At 34.8% G+C, this 19,232-nt stretch overlaps 1 protein-coding gene and 1 non-coding gene across 2 annotated transcripts in view; one reads left to right on the top strand and one right to left on the bottom strand.

The window, feature by feature from the left end:
* LOC149822678 (LOW protein: exocyst complex component-like protein) overlaps nucleotides 1–4,152 on the bottom strand; it is a 46,772-nt gene extending 42,620 nt beyond the window's left edge. The window contains exon 1 of the mRNA XM_089981212.1: nucleotides 4,010–4,152. Coding sequence (XP_089837338.1) covers nucleotides 4,010–4,105 — 96 coding nt within the window. The 5' untranslated portion in view covers nucleotides 4,106–4,152. The remainder of the gene's footprint in view (nucleotides 1–4,009) is intronic.
* A 12,114-nt stretch (nucleotides 4,153–16,266) lies between these two features.
* TRNAK-UUU (transfer RNA lysine (anticodon UUU)) lies at nucleotides 16,267–16,339 on the top strand. The gene has a single exon. It is a non-coding gene; the product is annotated as a tRNA-Lys (tRNA).
* The last annotated feature ends 2,893 nt before the right edge of the window (nucleotides 16,340–19,232 follow it).

Genomic DNA, 19,232 nt, shown 5'->3' with positions numbered 1-19,232 from the left:
ATGGTCTGAGGCAGGCATCTCGATCTTGGTTTGATAGTTTCTCTCTTGAAGTAGAAAAATATGGCTTTAATCGGTCTCTTCTTGATGATTCTCTTTTCATATTCAAATGCAAAGATATAGTTACCCTGTTACTGATATATGTTGATGACATTATCATTACAGGTAACTCTAATGAACATATTGAATAGGTTAAAGAACTTTTGAACCATAGATTCAAGATGAAGGATCTTGGTAAATTGTGATACTTTCTTGGAGTAGAAGTTGACAAGACTCCTAAAGGTATGACACTTACTCAACATAAGTATATTGTTGATGTTCTTAGCAAGGCAGATATGACAGATTGCAGGCCTCTAAGTACACCCAGTGTACTTCATCAAAAACTCAATTCCCAAGATGGAGAATTGTATGAGGATCCTACAGGATATCGCAGTATCTCACCTTCACTCGGCCTGATATTGTCTATACTGTCAATCAGGTATCTCAGTTCATGCAAGAACAGCATATTGGGCATATGAAAGTTGTTAAACGCATTCTTCGATATTTGAAGGGAACTATTGGAGATGGTCTTTTGTACAGAAAGAGTATGCATGGCCATCACATGCATGAACTTCTTACTTACACAGATGCAGATTGGGCAGGAGATCCAGATGAGCGTAGGTCAGTCTCAAGATATTGTGTTTTCATTGGCCTAAATCTTATCTACTAGAGCAATAGGAAACAAAAGGCCATAGCCAGGTCGAGCATAAAAGCTGAATATAGATCAATGGCAGCTGCTACAGTTGAAGTAACATGGATCAGACACCTGTTGACAGAAGTAGGAGAATCAATTTCTAAAAGCGTTCTTTTGTGTGACAATCAAAGTGCTATCAATATCTCATTCAATCCTATCTACCACAGTCGTGCCAAGCATATTGAAATTGATCAACATTTTGTAAGACAGAAGATTGAAGAGAAGGAAATTGAACCAGAATACGTATGGACTGTTGATCAAGTTGTTGACTTGTTTACAAAAAGACTTATCAAGGACTGATTTTGGATGTTAAAAGGCAAGTTGTTCATGGTTAAAAACCATGTACAACTTGAGGGAGGGTGAAAAGACGTTGTCATTCACGACTGGGTCTGGATCTCGGAATCCAGACCCAATTCGTTTTATTTTAACACGTACTCATTAATGGTATGTTGTAATTTTAGCATATCATGTAATGGGTATTTTCGTACCCTAATTATTGTATCTGTATATACTTAATGAGATGCAAAACCGCAGACCCTGATTAGGGATTCTTCTGCGGCCATCAGAGCCTCTCTCTCCTCTCTAATCGTTCTCTAACAGTATGAACATGCATGCATTGTGGGTGTGTGCAAGCATGTTTGGGGGGGGGGGGGGGGCATGTGTTCATCATTATCACAAACTGTTGCTGTTTGGGAGATCCACTAAAATGCTTCAAGTATCCACATGATTGTCATATGGGATTTCTTGTGCAAATAACTTTTTTTTAAAGGAAAGCTGGGGTTAGGCAGACCCCTACCAGTTAAACAACTATACCATTGGGTTCCAACATAAAGTGACGTGCACTAGCTGCTCCTACAAGACAAGCAGAGCCCCCATTGGTTCTTGTGCAAAAAACTGTATCACACTTATCACGCATGAATTATTTGGACATATGAGCTCTCACACAAGTATCACTGATACTTTATATATCTTTGAAAGACCATACTTTTGAAAATTTATGATAAGAGACTGTCTGTTTTTTTGCTATTGCTAGTGAGTTTAAGAACTTCTATAACACACTGCAGAAATAGCTTCCTTGTATGAGACAAAAAATTGCAGTTTCCTATATATTTTGATCCCTCTTAGTTCAAAAATTAAATACCAGGGAACAAAGTTTTGTTAAAGCAAGTGGGAAGATATGTGAATTCTTGAAATAGTGTGGGATCATTAGTCTCCACATTTCTAGAACCAGAAACATCTTTCATTGCTGTGCCTCTCAGTCCAATCCAACAGTATCTTATGTCAAACTTGGTCTCCAAAGTGATTCCAGTGCCAAAATGTTGTCTGCATAGCATGAAACCAGGCTGGACCATATCCATGCTTGGACAGAATAGTTGCTCCAAAATAGCACAACATCTACAGAGACTTGACAATATCAATTTCAAGAGTTGTAGATTAGATGTGTGTCTACTGTCTATATTCTTCTTGTTCAAGTTTGTATTACATAATTGAATATGAGTCTCCTAAAGTAAAATTCAAATTTCGGATTGACTGGTTTAATATTCTGACAATAAAACTAACTCTGTGGTTATGATGGACGCACAATATCCCTCAGAGTTCTCAGGATGAAAGGTTATGAATAAGACAATAAGTAGAACAGGCAAGAGACATAAATAGGTACTTCCAAGTCAGTCCTTGGGCCCAAACCTGCAGAAAGCATTGAAACTTATCTTGAAAAGGAATGGGCAGCAACCACTGCCAACCAGACCTAAACCTTAAACCAGGAAGGCCCTTGAAGGTAATTTACGATAATGAATCAACAAACTTCACTCTATGGAAACATTACATCCATCTATTCAATGACAAAAAGTTACGGGTATTTAGACTGCTCACTTAAAGCTCTCCCCCACATTTTCTTTTTTAAGCCACTCATTGTGACTCAATGTTCATTTTCCCTAATCCAGAAATGAGACTTTCACAATCTAGTAAAGTCCATCCATATTCAACACACAAGAATAAATATGATAATAAAAACTGCACAAAGCTACATAACACATACACATTAATAGTTGGTTGTAGCTAAATAATAAAATCTTCAGTGCTTGTGATGTACGTCAAGTTATTGTCAAGAACTGGATACAAGCTGCAAGTTTGCTAGGATCTAGACTACTTCATTTTAAACAAAGACAGGGCCTGTTCTGCCTGTTCAACCATGAGAAGCTTCAGCTTCAAACATAAAAAAACAGAGCTGCTGACTTAGTGAAAATGATCCAGAGAAGCAATCATATGGAGAATGTTTTGACATGAATCACTTTTCACAGTTTATTTTTAGGCTACTGTACAGTATAGCACGCTCTTCAATTTCTTCTTTATGCTTCCTCCTTCACAATTGAAGTTTCTTCTCATTTCCTACTTGCAGGTCCAATAATCTCAACAACAAAAAATACTTGAAACACTGTTGCCTTAGATTGAATAACAGGATAAGTCCATTATGTCAACCAGGGTGGGCTTTTGTGATGTAATTAAGAAAGAAAAAGAAATGAGCCACAACCACAATCAACTTCTTTCTAGACATCAAAAGATCCGCACTATTCCCAGTTACCTTGTAATCAATCTTACAGATACCAACCACCCAAGTAGTCTACTAGTATGATACATCTTCTTTTCCTATTCAAGCATGTATATGTACAGGGTCGCGCATTTGATACCACTGCGATATATCTCAATCTAAATATATCCTTTCTGACGATATTTCGTAAAAAAAACATGGCATTTCCTCGTATATAAGTAGTTTTAATAGTACACCACAGATCTTCGGTTCCCTTCCAACATTTCTCTTCATATTTTCAGTCGTTCAGAAACTTCAATCTTTCACAGTTTTTCACCAAAACCATGTGACTCCTTTCATCAGTACATTAATTTCCCTACCTTACAAGATAGAGACCAAGTACAGAGCTTCCTTTTCCTTAGTGAAACAATGAGAAACCAACCAATTTACAGACACCATCCTACACAAAGTATACACCTAAAAAAATTAAACGCAAGAAAATGTAACCGGAAGATACCACACCCATATTTCCACTAAATTTCAATAAACTTGATACCGAACCCTCTGCAATGGCCAAACAAATGCGACCCAACAAAAAGGAATCAAAGATTTTCAACAGAAAAATGAAAAAAGCATGTATATCCTAAGCCTTTTAGCTCTAGCATATGAGAGAGAGAGAGAGAGATTGGATGAACGACAGAGCTAAAGGAGTGAGAAGCAAGAATAGGGGAGATTTCATTGTGGGTACCAACCTTTTCTGTGATAGATTGGTAGACGGAGTTGATTTTTGACTGTGGTGTGACCCATTCGTGTGATGGGAAATCTGGTTCCTCCTCGCTGCTGTCCATATCTCTCTCTCTCTCTCTCTCTCTCTCTCTCTCTCTCTCTCTCTCTCTCTCTCTGAGTATCGGAGAAAATGGCCCACAGTAGCGCTAGCGCTGGTGGACAGTGAAGTCGCCTGTCTTTATTTTCCTGCTGTTTTTAGTTCAAGGTGGTGATTAAATTTAACTAATTAAAAATTAATCCTACGAAAATTTACAGAAACACCCTTTTGTGATACCAAAAATTTTGTATAGATGAGAAATTTGTGAGGATAATTGTAGTTACCTTTTCTTAGTTCCCTGAGTCATTGGTGAATTTGAAGAGTAAGTCCATTCTCAAAAAAAAAATCCAGCACAATTTGTTGTCATTAATTGTATATTAGTGATGAATACTTACATCCCAAAATAGCTAAAAAAAAACTGTGCATCTTTTGTGCAGCTGGCAACGTTACATGGTTGAATTTGATTTCTAGGTTTAACTTTGTTAGCATATCGTTATTTTTCTTTGTTTGTTGTTCTGTTCTGCCATTAAGAGATTAGACACAGAATGAAATGTATATTTTTAAGTCTGACGATAATTAGTAATGTTATTAACAAGAAATATGGTCATTTTTTCTATAAATCTAACAACATACTCCAATACACAAAAATTCAATATATCGTTATTTTACTGCTTTTCTGTTTTTTTATTTTCTTCCATCTTTTATAGTTTTCTGTTTTGGTCCTCTTTTAACTTAAATTTTCCCAGAACTGCTAGGCATATCACCAGATTTCCTTGTGGAATCCTGAGAACAGTATTTGTGACACTGAATGCTAAGATATATAGCCTATTGTTTAAGTATATTGATTAAAAATTTTAAAAATTGCATGCCCTCGTGTCATATTTTCTGAAAAAAAAAAACTTGGGAGTCAAACCCGTGTCACGCATCCATGTATTGACGTATCTTTGTGACATAGGGTAAATGTTTTAAATTTTTAAGCAAGTGCTCAGATGACCACCTGACCTACTTTTTATTCACAGAATTCGAGTTAACTCCTACAAATGATTGTCTTAAGTTTTTCCTTATTTAAATTATTGAGTAACCCTTTCATAGCTTCCCATTTTGGCAATTAAGCCAAGGTCAGTAACGACAGTAAAAGTAGTCCATGAAGCTAACCGAGTAAATATTGAAAAAAACGGGGAATTTACATATCGGCACCTAACTTATAGCAAATTACATTCAGCTACCTAGATTTTAAAAGTTTTTTTGATAGACACCTATCTTTCCAAGCAATTGCTCACATGATTACTTATGTACTTTTAAAAAGTCATCAATTACAAAAAGTGACATTCAAAAAAAGGGTTAAAGTGTACTTTTAAAAAGTCATCAAGTGATAGAAAATGTAACTTAAGGTGGTCATATGAGTAATTTGTGAAGAAGCTAAACAGATAATTGAAAACTTTTAAAACATAAGCGATTAAAACGTAATTTTGCCATAAATTATGCTTCTGCACGAGTTTCCCTCTAAAAAGTGAGGTGCTTTCTTCAAATATTTTACACTTGAACCCCAGTTAAACGTAAATTCATCATTGTTGGGCACCTATATGTAAATTACCAGTTTATTTAGTGTAAGTTGGCAAAAACTTGTATAGTTACTCCATCATGTGGATTTTGTACCTAGAAAGCTCTCGATTTGAGAATGAAGCATGCTTTTACTTAACATATATGTGATGTTGTTGATGGTTAATCACCTAAGATGCATGATCCAAAAAGCATATTGGTCATTGCTTTCTTCTAGAGGAAGAAAATCACTTTTAAATGAGAGTAAAGCCTCACCGAGAACCGGGTCACTTAATGGGGTTGAAGTAGAGGTCGGATCTAGGTCCAGACCCGGTTTCTATTGGGTCTGTTATAAGCAAAACCATACATGGATCATATAAGGATTACATGAACCGGACCCAGTCTATACCTGGTGAAATATTTTTTATCTTTTTATATTGAAAAAGCATGGGTCTTAATTGGAACTTGGGTTGGACCCGCGTCTGGTATGAAATTTTATACACCATACCTGGCTCCATATACTAATCAAACCCTTTGGGTCCGACCCTATTTTTAATTAAACCTTCTTTTTCATCACCAAACTCTGATCCTATAAGGTTTGGTACGGGTCGGGTTTGTGGGTTCAGGTCAAAGCGTGCCCATTCCTACGTTGAAGGCATTTGTTGTTTCTGATTATTTTTTTTTTATATTCAATGAATGTGAATTTCTAAAGATTGTGATGTCTGCATTCTCGAAAATTCCACATTTTAAAAGCATTTTTTCTCGGGCACTCGTAAGAAAAGATTGAATATAATAAGCACAATTTGAGAAAATAAGTCACCTTCCGACTTGCCATTCAAACACATCAGCTTATAAGGAAAAGTCAACAGCAAATTTAATTTATTTACCCAGTTCCCGAACTTCATAATTTAAAAAAAATATATTTACTCACTTCTGTCATTATGGATGTTGACCGATATATATATATATATATATATATATATATATATATATATATATATATATATATATATATATATATATATATACAGAGAGAGAGAGAGAGGGGACGAAGGAGTGCCGCTGATCACGTGCGATCAGCAGCCTTTATTTTGCGCAAAATGATGATTTAGTGGCGGTCAAGAACAATTGCTAAATCAACATTTTGTGTGATTTCATGCAAAATCGGATGATCCAGGATCAGCAGCCCTCCTTTGTCCGATTATTGGGCATCCACTGATACACCCAATCGTGTGTGTATTTATGTCCAAAAACATGATCCGGTTTCTATCAAATAAGCTATGTTAAGTATATCTATAATGTTTGATTGAGAATATGTAACCTACAAATATGATTTTTAGTATGTTGGAGTAGGTGCATTAATATCTCTCTTATATATATAAAGGAAAGTCCAAAATTGATGATAATTGTAACGCTCTAAAAATTTACATGGTTTTTTTGGTAATTTTGTTTTAAATAGTAAGCACAACAAAAATAATTTAAATAAAATGAACATCTTGAGCTAGTTACAAGCGTTATCATCCAAACATGACATCAATTAAAATAAAAAAAATCATAGGTTATCACATAAAGATTTAAAAGAGTTATTACGATAAAATTATTTAAATAAAATGGTAAAGTCCTCAATTAAATAAACAAAGGTAAGGATCTCTAGAGATTGTGTAAATCATGACTGCATTTGTAGCAACCCACAACGGCTCCTGCATAGTCATTCCTGACTTATAGATTTTTGGCAAAATACTAGTTAGACTTCACTAGTCTCAGTAGAAAACTTGTTTCAAAGCACGCAAACAACATACCAAACATATAAGAACATGCATAATAAGGAATTAAATACTTGAACATTCATTAATATCAGAAACACAACATATCTAAAGGCATATTTCAAAACTAACCGTAGTGCATTCACATAATTCAGTATGTAAAATCAATTGTATTAAAAAAAATAAAGTTGTATAGTTATCATTTATGTTCCACAATTAACACCCTATGGGTACATACAATTCGCTTACGTCAGAACAAATGAGACCATCTGGGGGTTTATTATGCTTGAGTGTTTTAATATCCCAAATCACTATCTAAAATGAATTCTTAAAGGGGTGGTGTAATAATCAAGAAAATACTCCAAAAGATTGAAATTTCAAGATGCATCCAACTTTTGAAGAAGTTATAGGACCTACCCGCTTAGAACAAAAGTGATAGACCGAGTTTCCTAACTCTCTGGGGTAAGGAACCATCGAGTCATTGCCTCACGTAGCAAGTTTAGGCATACACCACCAGCACACCAAACTCTATATCATCTACTCTCTTCAAGGTAGCATCGAGACCAGATAGGCATCAACCTTATCAATTAATGTTTATGACATTATGAATTGAGCCCTGATACAAAATCAGTCAGGCTTTTATTTATGTTTATATTTATGTTCATGTAGAGTATCTCATTGGTCTAATTCGATCATAAACCCAGCTCATGGGCTAACACACAGATGCACTTAGGACACCATCACAACACAGTATTGGCATGACATACCAACAAAATCCCAAGTGCTCATGTGGCACTACCAAGGTTCTACACCCGTTTTGTTCATCCTCGAGCTTTCACACATCCATGAACCATACTCATATCCACAAACATATAATTAATCAAACACATGCATTCATAATATGGACTATGGTCATGACATTCATATATGAAATAAATATAATTTTATGCAAACTAATAAATGCATACAACATATCAAGCATTTTCACAAAGTTCAAAGAAATATAAACATTTTCATGCACAAGTTATAAAAATAGCAACTTATGTGATAATACATTCATGTACACTAACTCTCATAGAGTGACGGTAAAAACCATAAAGAATCTTATTTTTACCATGTTTCTAAGATACCAATTAGTTCAGACAAGTGTTTAACATAACACATCCAATAATACACAAATGCACGCAAGCATTCGTTATATATATATATATATGTTTTTCCCATATATTTATTTTTAAACATATATATATATATATATATTTTATATATACATATATATCATATATGTCTTGATCTGCAGCTAGACTGTAATAGTCCATGGTAGACTTGCAGTCATCGGTGGTGCACCGAACTTGTCACCCCGATCTAAACGCATGCGGGCTGGTTTAGTTGAACCTAGCCTACTGCACCTAAGCAGATGTAGCAGATGCTGCCCACCCTGCACAACACAACAGACCGGGTCTGATGTGTTCAGTAGAGTGCAGTGCCTTGTTGTCCAGCCGCATGGTAGTAGCCGACTGGAGGTTGGCAGACCCCAATCGGTCTTGATTGTTGCAACAGCAGTGCCTGGCAGGGTGTTGTGCACCCTGCAGTGCCCTACTGCACCTAGGTTAAGGCCGAGCAGACCCAAGGTCAAGCTGGGTCAAACCAACACGATCTGGTCTGGTCCAACCAGCATGACCTTGGTCAACTCGAGGAAAGGGTTGGGGTCGTTCATACCTCAGTCTAGTTCCCCCCCCCCCCCCCCACACACACACACACACACACATATATATATATATATATATATATATATATATATATATATATATATATATATATATATATATATATATTCTTTTAAATGTGCAGGTGTGTGCACACAAGTGATCACATGTCTTCCAAATATTAATACAATTTTCATATCTAAAACAAAAACATAATTTTATAAATCCCAATACAATAAAATATATTTCAAAAAAACATGATATCAAGGCATTGAATTAAATCCAATACTCACCAAAGAAATAATCATATGAAACGTAGGCCATCATAGTCTTGTATAAAAAATATCCAGATCGCATTTGATACAAAATAGAATGCACATAATAATCATTATCTATTGAACAAAATCAGATTTTGAATCACATTGATTAAAATTGAATGTTCGTAATAACAGTTATGTATTAAAAGAAAAACTTTCATATTCCAAATTCATAATAACCAATACCCATAAAAGAGAAGATTAGATCAACCGTAAAAACCTTAAAATTTGAGATAATCAATCATGCATAATAATCAATATTTAGATTTCAGAGATATCACAAAATATGAACAAATTATAAACTAAAAAAATAACTATTTTTTTAAGCCTTCCATAAAATCAAAACACATGCATAAACATTATGGTTTTGATTCGCACCAATGGTGCCATCAATTTGACTTAATCAAGGTGGATCGATGAACATATATGAGGTGGGTGCCATCAATCTCACTTAATCAAGGTGGATTGATGCACATATATGAGGTGTGTCCAACATAGTCCTATATGTTAGTCCATCATTTATGAGCAAGGATCCAAGAACTCTACCTTGATGCAAATCAAATAAAAACATAGACCAAACATAAATTAGCCCATGGATGTTTCACCTTCATCAACTCTGAACAGTACCACTCCGTTAATGGAGTTTCTTCACACCAGTAGTGTGAAGAAAATGAGAGGGCAGAGATAAGAGTTGAGATAAGAGTTGAGATAGAGAGAAAAAGAGAAATCGATAGAGAGGAGAGAGATTTGAGAGAGATATAGAAAGAGAGTGAAAAGGTTGGGTGTGTGAGGCTCCCTTCCCTAGTGGGCCTCACACCAAATATGAAAGGATAAGGGGGTGTACCCCCTCTTGCACATTTGGTGCCCCTCACCAAGGTAAGTGTTTTGAATTTATTTTTTCCTTCCTTTAATTTTTTTGCTTGCTTGCTTTGATTTCCTAAAAAGAAAGAAGAGTAAAGTTAGGAAAGAAAGAGTGTGTGTGTGGCTCTTTCCTTGAAGTCCTTACATACAAATAGAAGGGGATAGTGTCCCACCCTCTTACCTTTTCAAGAAATGATAATGCAAAGGTAACTCCTTGAGTTACCTTTTTTCCTTATATTTTTTTTACTATATTTTTTTGAATTATCTTCGTGAAATAAAGAGAGAGAAGGGGGTCGACCTTCACCTCTTTGGTAGGTGGGTCCCACTAGGGGTCGAGCCACCCTATCCTCTATGTATAAAAGATTATATCAATTTTTTTGACATTCTAATTAAAATTTTGATTTGGTTTTTCTATATGATTCTAGATCCTATTTGGATTGCAGTCAATTTGGATCAACTAAAAATTCAAATTCAATTTTAGAATGGATTTTGGATATATCCAAGATCCAATACCCAAACACCAAATCCAATTCCATTGGATCAGATCCAACCATTTCTATAATGGATTCTGAATCAACCTGAGCAGATCAAAATACTAGATCCAATAATTGGAATTATGGAGTTCAATTTCAAGTTGAATTTCTCAAACCTTTAATTCCATTTGAGTATATTTCAAATTTTTTTTTCTTCAATTGCTATTTATCAAAATTTAAACTCCAAAAAATTGAACAAAAAATCCCTTTATTCATTTAATAAGTCATTAAAAATTTACAGGTTTTACAATAATAGACGACATTTTTTCTCTAATGATAAAGTTTTTTTTATCGAAACAAACTTTGCATATTTGTTTTTTATTACTCATTGACTGAGCGACATGCTTTGAATTATGGATTTTTTTATGATTAGATGCATTTTTTAAAGCTCTAAAAAATGAACGACTCACAATACTTTTTATCGTAAAGTTTTAAATGCATTTTGAGTTGTCTATTTTTCATGTTTCGAAAAGCATGCCAATATGTTGTAAAGTCTTTGTGTAAAGCATATTTCTTACTAAGTAAATTATAAAGAACAAATATATGAGGTTTGATCAATCAGATGCTCAAGCATTGGAGAAGGGGCGGTGTTCGATCATCATTGGTTGTAGATTTTGGGTCTTCGTTTGGTTGGATAGTCTTCATTTCATATATATATATATATATATATATATATATATATATATATATATATATATGGGAAGGGGGATTGTGCAACCAAAGAAATGTGCAACATCTGTAACCAATGATGATGGGGTGGTGTGCTTTTTCTAAGGATTGAGTTTTTTATCGTTTGGGCTCTATATATTGCATTTTTCATTTTTTAATTAGCAATATATTTTAAATTATGAATTTTAGATATTTAGATATGATTTATAAATCATTAAAAATGAACGGTTGACAATACTTTGTATTATAAAATTGTGAACAATCTATTTTTCATGTTTCAAAAAACATGTCCAGATGTAAAATCTTCATATAAAGCATATTTCTTTTTAAATACATCATAAAGAATAAATATATAAGATTTGATCAATGAAACACTGGAACATCATAATAGGAGAATTGTCTAATCATCATTGGTTATATATGTTGCACCTTCCTTTGCTTGCACGGTCCGCCTTCACACACACACACACACACACAAGGGGGACCGTCCAATCAAAGGAAGGCCCAAAGTCAACAACCAAAGATAATTGACAACATTCCTTCTCATACAATCAAGTTTTTTTACCGTTCAAACTTTTCATATTGAATTTTTATGATTCATTTAGTGAACGAAATATTTTGGATTATAATTTTTTTTTATGTTTAAATACACATTTGTGAAAGTGCTATAGAATTGAGGCAACAAGCACTAGAGGGGGGGTGAATAGTGCTTTTAAATATCGTCTTCAGAATTTTGACGGATTTTGAAATTCACAAAGCAATCACACAAAAAACACAAGAATTTATCCTGGTTCGGTCTTTCCCAATCTACATCCAGTCCCCAAGCAAAACCAGCTTGAGATTTCCACTATCAACCTTGTGTAACTACAAGATCATACATAGACAAAATCCGGTCCCACTTTCAGTAACACACCTATTGAAAGCAAACAACTCTTTTAAACCAAGGAGTCTTTTTTACAGAAAAATAAAATAAGTAACAACTTACAAACAACCTACGAGCCCTTCTTATGAATGCTAATGAGATGCAATTGGCTTTTGAGGTTGTTGAAATACTCAACTCACGAATTCACTGTCTCTTAAAGAAATTTGAGTGAAAAACTGAAGTGAAAAATATCAAGTGAGTGAAAAAAACAAAGAGTAATTCAATGTAATTCAATTGGATTGCATTCAATTCGATAATTTTGAATGTAGAATGCACTCATATTTATAGTTGAAAGATTCCATACGTTGAGGGTATGAAAGGGTGTCAAAATAGTTCATTTTGAACGATCAAAATGTTTGAAAAATGAAAAGACACGCCTTTTAAAAGTTACAGAAAAAATGACAAAATTAGTCGACTGGAACAGTAGTTAGTCGACTGATAATTAACTATTAGTAGACTGACAGTTATCGTCGGTCGACTAATGTGTTTATTAAGCCATTTGAAAATCTGAAGTTTTGAAACTTAGTCGACTAGAGAAAAAGTTAGTCGACTCATAATATCATCAGTAGACTAAAAAATCTTTCAGTCGACTGCTGCTAAATATTTCTGAAAATACATGTTCTGTCCAGTCGACTGATAAAATCATTAGTCGACTGCTGTTAAATTTCTAGAAAATAGGCATTCTGTTCGGTGGACTGATAAAACCTTCGGTCGACTAATTTGACAAAAATGACATTTTGCTTAGAAAATTTGGCGCGAAAGGATTAGTCGACTGGTGAGTCTATTGATCGACTAATAAACATGAAAAATTAAATAAAGAGTTTTCTAAAAAGATTTTCATGAAGGGTTCTTTTAGAAAAGTTTTTCTAAAGACTTTTTAGGTGAAATGCAACCGAAATATGCACTCTAAGTAAGGCTCTTACAAGAATCTAAGACTTTTAATGAATTTAACATTTGCACACTAGTCTTCAAAGATTCTTTATTGAATTCTTCAATTCTTGTCATCTTTCTTCATTGCCTTAGCTGAAATGCATTTGATTCACTTGTTCATCATCAAAACCTTGTACTTGAAGTATCGTGTACGGCTTCATTGTCGTAACAATTTGAAAGCACTAAAAATCAATGGCCCACAATACTTTGTATTGTAAAGTTTTAAATGCAATGTGAGCCATCGATTTTGAAAGTTTCAAAAAAAGTGTGTATACATCGTAAAGTCTTCGTGTAAAGCATATTTTTACTAAATAATATATAAAGAGCAAATATATGAGGTTCGATTGATGAGATGCTCAAGCATTGGATAAGGGGAGTTGTCTGATCATCATTGGTTATAGATTTTAGACCTTTCTTTGATTGGATGGTCCCTTTTTCACACACACATATATATCCCTTAATAATAAAAAACTGAGATTTATCAAAAATTGAAAAGGGTAAATTACATATGGGCGGGAGTCTAATATATGCAAGTCTACATCTAGCAACCTCATTTTTTAAATACTTAACATAAATGTTGGCCTTCTCAAGCAATTGTTCAAATGACCGTGTGAGTTACTTTTATTTATTCATTTTAAAAAAAGAGTTACTTTTATTTATTATAATTATTTATTTACACTTGAGTTTATGTTTGCCGTAGATGGAAGGGCAAATAGTATTTAATAAGGCTTTAATTAATGTCCCCAACCCCGCAAGTGTTTGGGAACCCATATTTGGGACATGAGAATGGTGCTGAGAGTGAAGAAAGAGCGAAGATGAGCCTTTTTTAATTCTATCATCACAAGCACGTAGTTGACAACTTCATCTTCATCTCTCATTTTCTTCTAGACACCCATCTCATCTCTTCAACACTACATAAGTGACCTTCAACCAAATAAAGAAAGGAAGGGGTCAATAATGTCATTTGAAAGAGTTAACTAGAGTTTTTCAATATAAAAATAACTCAGGCAGCCGATGAACAATTTCTTGAAAAGGTAGTTATTTATCTTAAATATTCAAAAACCAAGGTGGTTAAGTTAAATTTTGAATTATCAATTAAAAAACAAAACACGATCTTACTTCCACTTTAATGCAAATGTTTAGTATTTGACACTGAAATTTTTGAAGAATAAGATGTTAATAATATTAATAGAAATTATGTACAACATCAAATCAATATTATCTCGCAAGAATCTCATTTGTTTTCTCTCATAAGAATTTCATCCAATTGCTCATCTTATTTTTTAAATTTTTTAAATTTTTAATTTTGGGTAAATCTTATCCATAAATGCTATATAGATAACCTTTTTATTTGGGATCAACATTTGGATCGCAGGATATTTAATAGTTTTTTTGGGGAACCCAAAAATCAACATTATAAATACACCAAACTTTACAATTAAAAGTCAATCATTACCAAATCAATCATGTTGAATATATCTAAGGCATCAGATTGAGTTAAAACAAGTTGCATCTATGAAATCCCAAATCGATTGTACCACTAATGCATTGAAGTAAATATATATCTAATTATTTGTGTCGTGTGAAGGAAGCTACAATTAAGCTTTGGTTTAGAGCCAAAAACCAGGATTACAGCTATGAATTTCATACACTAAGTAAAAAAAAATGGATTTGGCACTTCATATAGAACCTGTTTGAGATGGCTGGAAAGCAGGATACATCATCTGTGATTCCGGTTGTTTAAAGCAGGCAAAGTTACTAATGGGTATGCTCTTGCTAATAGAGAGTTTAGGCTCTGGACCAAAATCCTGTGGAGCTCATTGAGAGCTGCAGGAAAGACTTGGTTTTGGTGATTAACCGTACACTGAAAGGCAGGGGGGATGTCTTAGACTCGGTAAGATCTCTTAATAGGATGTCTCATCTGTTCTAAACTGTGTGTGATATCTTATGTTCTTAAAAAATTGTAAACAGAAGCTACCGAGCAACAAAAGAAAGCAAGCAAGGTAATTGTTGTTTTCTTTCTTTCATTTTTTTTTTCTTTTCTTGCCTAAAAGAAGGAGCAAAGCAGCCCATAAAAAAAGTAACAATTGAGTTGCTTGTTTTTTTTAGGCTCGGGTTTGTAATCCTAGATAAGCACAGAAATCTGAGAAATCCTGAGAACGAGGATGTGCGGCTAGATCTCTTGCTATCTCAGCCATCATCATAATGGAGGAACATCAATGGTCCTCGATGAACCCAGACTCTGTTCCCTCTTTGTAATTTTTTTTAACTTTTTTTTTAATCAATAAACTGGTAGGGGTCCTCCTAACCCCAGCTTTCTATGTAGAAAAAAAAAAAAAAAGTTGCTCACATCATAGGAAATCAGCACACTGGGCCATGCCTATATAGAATGGGCATTCTATAGGGATTCCCTTACTCCTTGAGAAATCAGAATTGAAATGGAATCCCACACAAGACTAGGGTTGCACAAGAGCCGAGCTCGAATTGAGACTGGGCTGTCCGAGCTCGTTTTATTAGAAAAAAAACAAAAGAAGGCCCAACCTTGGATCCAATTGGAGTCGGGCGAGCTTGGTTCAGCTCGAGCATTTAAACTCGAAAAAAAAGGTTAAGAGTGGGCAAGATTCGAACCCCTGACCTCCTTACCAGAGCCATAGGGCTTCTTTTTTTTATCTATTATTTTACACAACTTGTACATAGACAAATCTCTTTGAAGCTAGACAAGCCTCTATCGGTGAGTGCGGTCAAGAACGTTTCTACAAACAAGATCTTACCTACTCATGCTCAACTCATTATCTAAATGGGAGAGTTTGAATGAAGCTCGAAGGAGTCGAGCCCTAGCTGAGTCCAAGCTAGCTCGAGTCGTTGTCTATTACTATGCTTTAGAAAAGAACATAAGATGCGGTGTCTTTTGATAAGAATAATTTTCATTGATAATTTAACAAGTGAGCCGTCTTAGCTCAGCTGGTAGAGCGCGTGGCTTTTAACCACGTGGTCGTGGGTTCGATTCCCACAGACGGCGTTTTTTTATTTTAGTTCAGATTTTACCACTGTTTGATATCATTTTTATTATTTTAATTTCATTGTAAGGATCAGAGTTCAGACCCGAATTGATTCGGTAAATATCTCGCTTCATCACTTTTTATTACATCTAAGGGTTCTGCATGTTGATCTGATTGCAGGTCATGTTTTGGATGGTAAGACCAGACCGTAATTCATTGGCTAAAAGCTTTTTAGCATAAATTTACTTGTTGAATTTTTGGATCGTAATTGGATCTCGAGTCCAACTTCAGTATGGTTGGTAAACTTCCAAATCAAGTTCGAGTCAATTGACTACTGGAGCTGTGGGTCTGACTTAATTAGCGAGTCGGACCCATTTTAGTCGGTCTAGACACAATATTATCAGTCCGAATAGAACCGACTTACCTGAGATGGGATCAGGTCGGACCGTCAGAGTGTGCTATGACGGTATTCCGTCAGAGCACTTCTGGATGCCGTTCATCTCAAGATGAACGGCATCCAAAACCAGTATGGGAGGCCCATCATTTGGATGGGCCCCACTTTTTTCTGATGCCGTTCATGTTTAGGATGGACGGCATCGGAATGATTTAAAATGAACGGCTCACATCCAATGCATGTCTGGCTCTGACGGTAACACGTGATGCTCTCTTGGCTTATTTGGGCGTGTACCTGACACGTTATATAATATAACAGAGACACAAACACGTAAACGTCATATTTTAATGTCATTTAAAATTTTCATTTTTAATAATATTTCCGTAAAAATACATATCACAAGAATATTTTTTATTAATTAAATGAAAAATTTTCATACTAATTCATGTGCACACCAAATGTTTGAGTTTTTGCAAATGCTCACCAAAGTTTTCTTATTGTTTAATCAAATTACCGCAATCATAAACCAACGTTGGATTGTTTTTGCATTAACACTAACTCATTTTGAAGTTACCATGTTGCTTCCTGGTGAAATAAATTTAATAATTTGCCTCTATTCTAGAAGCATAAATAATAAGTTTGACGGTAAATACAGGATGAAAAATGAAATATATTTAATGTAAAGTAAATAAAAAAAGTTTTTATTTACTTTACATTAGATATATTTCATTAGTAAATAAGAAAATTTATTTACCACAGCCCTTGTGGTAAATAAAAAAAAAAGTTTTTTAAAAATTAGGACTCGTATGGGAAGGGCATATGGGTAGCATAATCATTTTAATAAATTTATAACAGAATTTGTTAGAGGTAACTAAATTGGGGTCATTTGATTAACCTAAGTAAAAACTTTTTTGGACAGAGAAAGCTCGGGTTTTGAGCATGGCCCGACCCATTTATTAACAGGTGGGGTTTCACGTCGGTTCTTAATGGGCTTGGGTTTGAATGGCTACCCATAATCTGCCCATTGGTCCAATGGGCCAATGTTTAGTGCACAGGTCTGACCGACCCAATCTCATTTGTAAGTTATTTTTTAAAATTAAGTTAAAAAAGTAATTGCAAAAGCAATGAATTAATGAAATTCTTAATTCCATATTAGTTTCAATACATTCAATTCAACCATTAACTTTAGTTTTCAAATTACTAAATCAACTAGTCAGATAGTTCAAGCCCATCGGGTCAGCTCAGTAGCCCGTGGGCTGACCGGTGCTAGTCCATTTATATAACAGAGTGTGCTTCTGTTACATAACTAATGGTCAGGGCCTAAAAATCTTTACCCAAACCCAGCCCATGGTGTGTTAGGTTGGCTTGACCGGTCAGGCTGCCCAACCCATTGCCCATACCTACATGTATCCAATCCATTCATACTATGTTCAAGCTCAAGCCAAGCTTCAGTTTGGTTCATTTGAATAGAACCAAGCTCTAAAAGGCTGGGCTCAAGTTTAGACAGGCTCATGTACAATGTGCACATCTTTTTATATTTACATGAAAAAACGCCACCAGGATCAGAGACCTAGCTGCGATGGCTCTGCCTGCCGTACTTACGACCACTGTCCTCGCAGCGTAAAACTCCGTGGGCTTACCTTTTTCTCCTACGGAGTCACCACGGTTCGACTTGGCAAGGGGTTGACGCCCATGATGAGATTTAAAACTAGACCGCCTTCCTAGCAGCATTGCCCTGTGTACATCTTTCACTTTCTCGACCATTTTCCTAATTGGTGGTACCCATAGTGACACATATATCAGAGATGTTTTGAAAATATCACAAAATAAATTATAATTTGCTTATTGTTTTGATAAACATATTATCCCGATGGTATCGTGATATTTGCATTTTGAATACCATATATACGTGTGTGTGTGTGTGTGTGGTGGCGGGGAAGTGAGACCATCCAATCAGAGGAAGCTATAAATCATCAAGCCACTTTCAAAAACCAATTTTAAAAGTATTTTTTGTTAAATATTACAGGATGCAATCTCCAAGGTCAAAAACCTACGAATCATCTCTTCATGTATATGTATATGTAGAATTTTATGACATATTAAGAATCAATATTTTGAAAATTTTGAACTTTTCTACATCATAAAAACCCAATCTATGCATCAAAACAAGAGTCAGTTCTTAGGTTTTTTTATCATGAAGATTACATCAGTATGGTCTGATTTGCCAAAATAATTTAAATATGATTTTTAAAAGTATTTTGGATGGTTTGTAGCTTCTTTTGATCGCACAGTCTTCTTTTCATTATATATATATATATATATATATATATATATATGAACGGGAGTTGGACGACTGAAACAGTTGATAGAGGGTCGGACGAGCATGCACGATCAACGGCACACTTTTTTTGTGCAAAGGGGCTCTTTAGCGGCGGCAAAGACTGCAACTAAAGCTCTTATTGAGTGGACGCACGGTGAGTGTTAGTTCGTTCGATGCTACATCCCATCTGACATTACTC

Source organism: Nuphar pumila, chromosome 11 (assembly GCF_984573655.1).
Source record: "Nuphar pumila chromosome 11, dmNupPumi1.hap1.1, whole genome shotgun sequence".
In the NCBI taxonomy this organism is placed as follows: Eukaryota; Viridiplantae; Streptophyta; class Magnoliopsida; order Nymphaeales; family Nymphaeaceae; genus Nuphar; species Nuphar pumila.
This window is presented reverse-complemented; position numbering and strand designations above follow the sequence as displayed.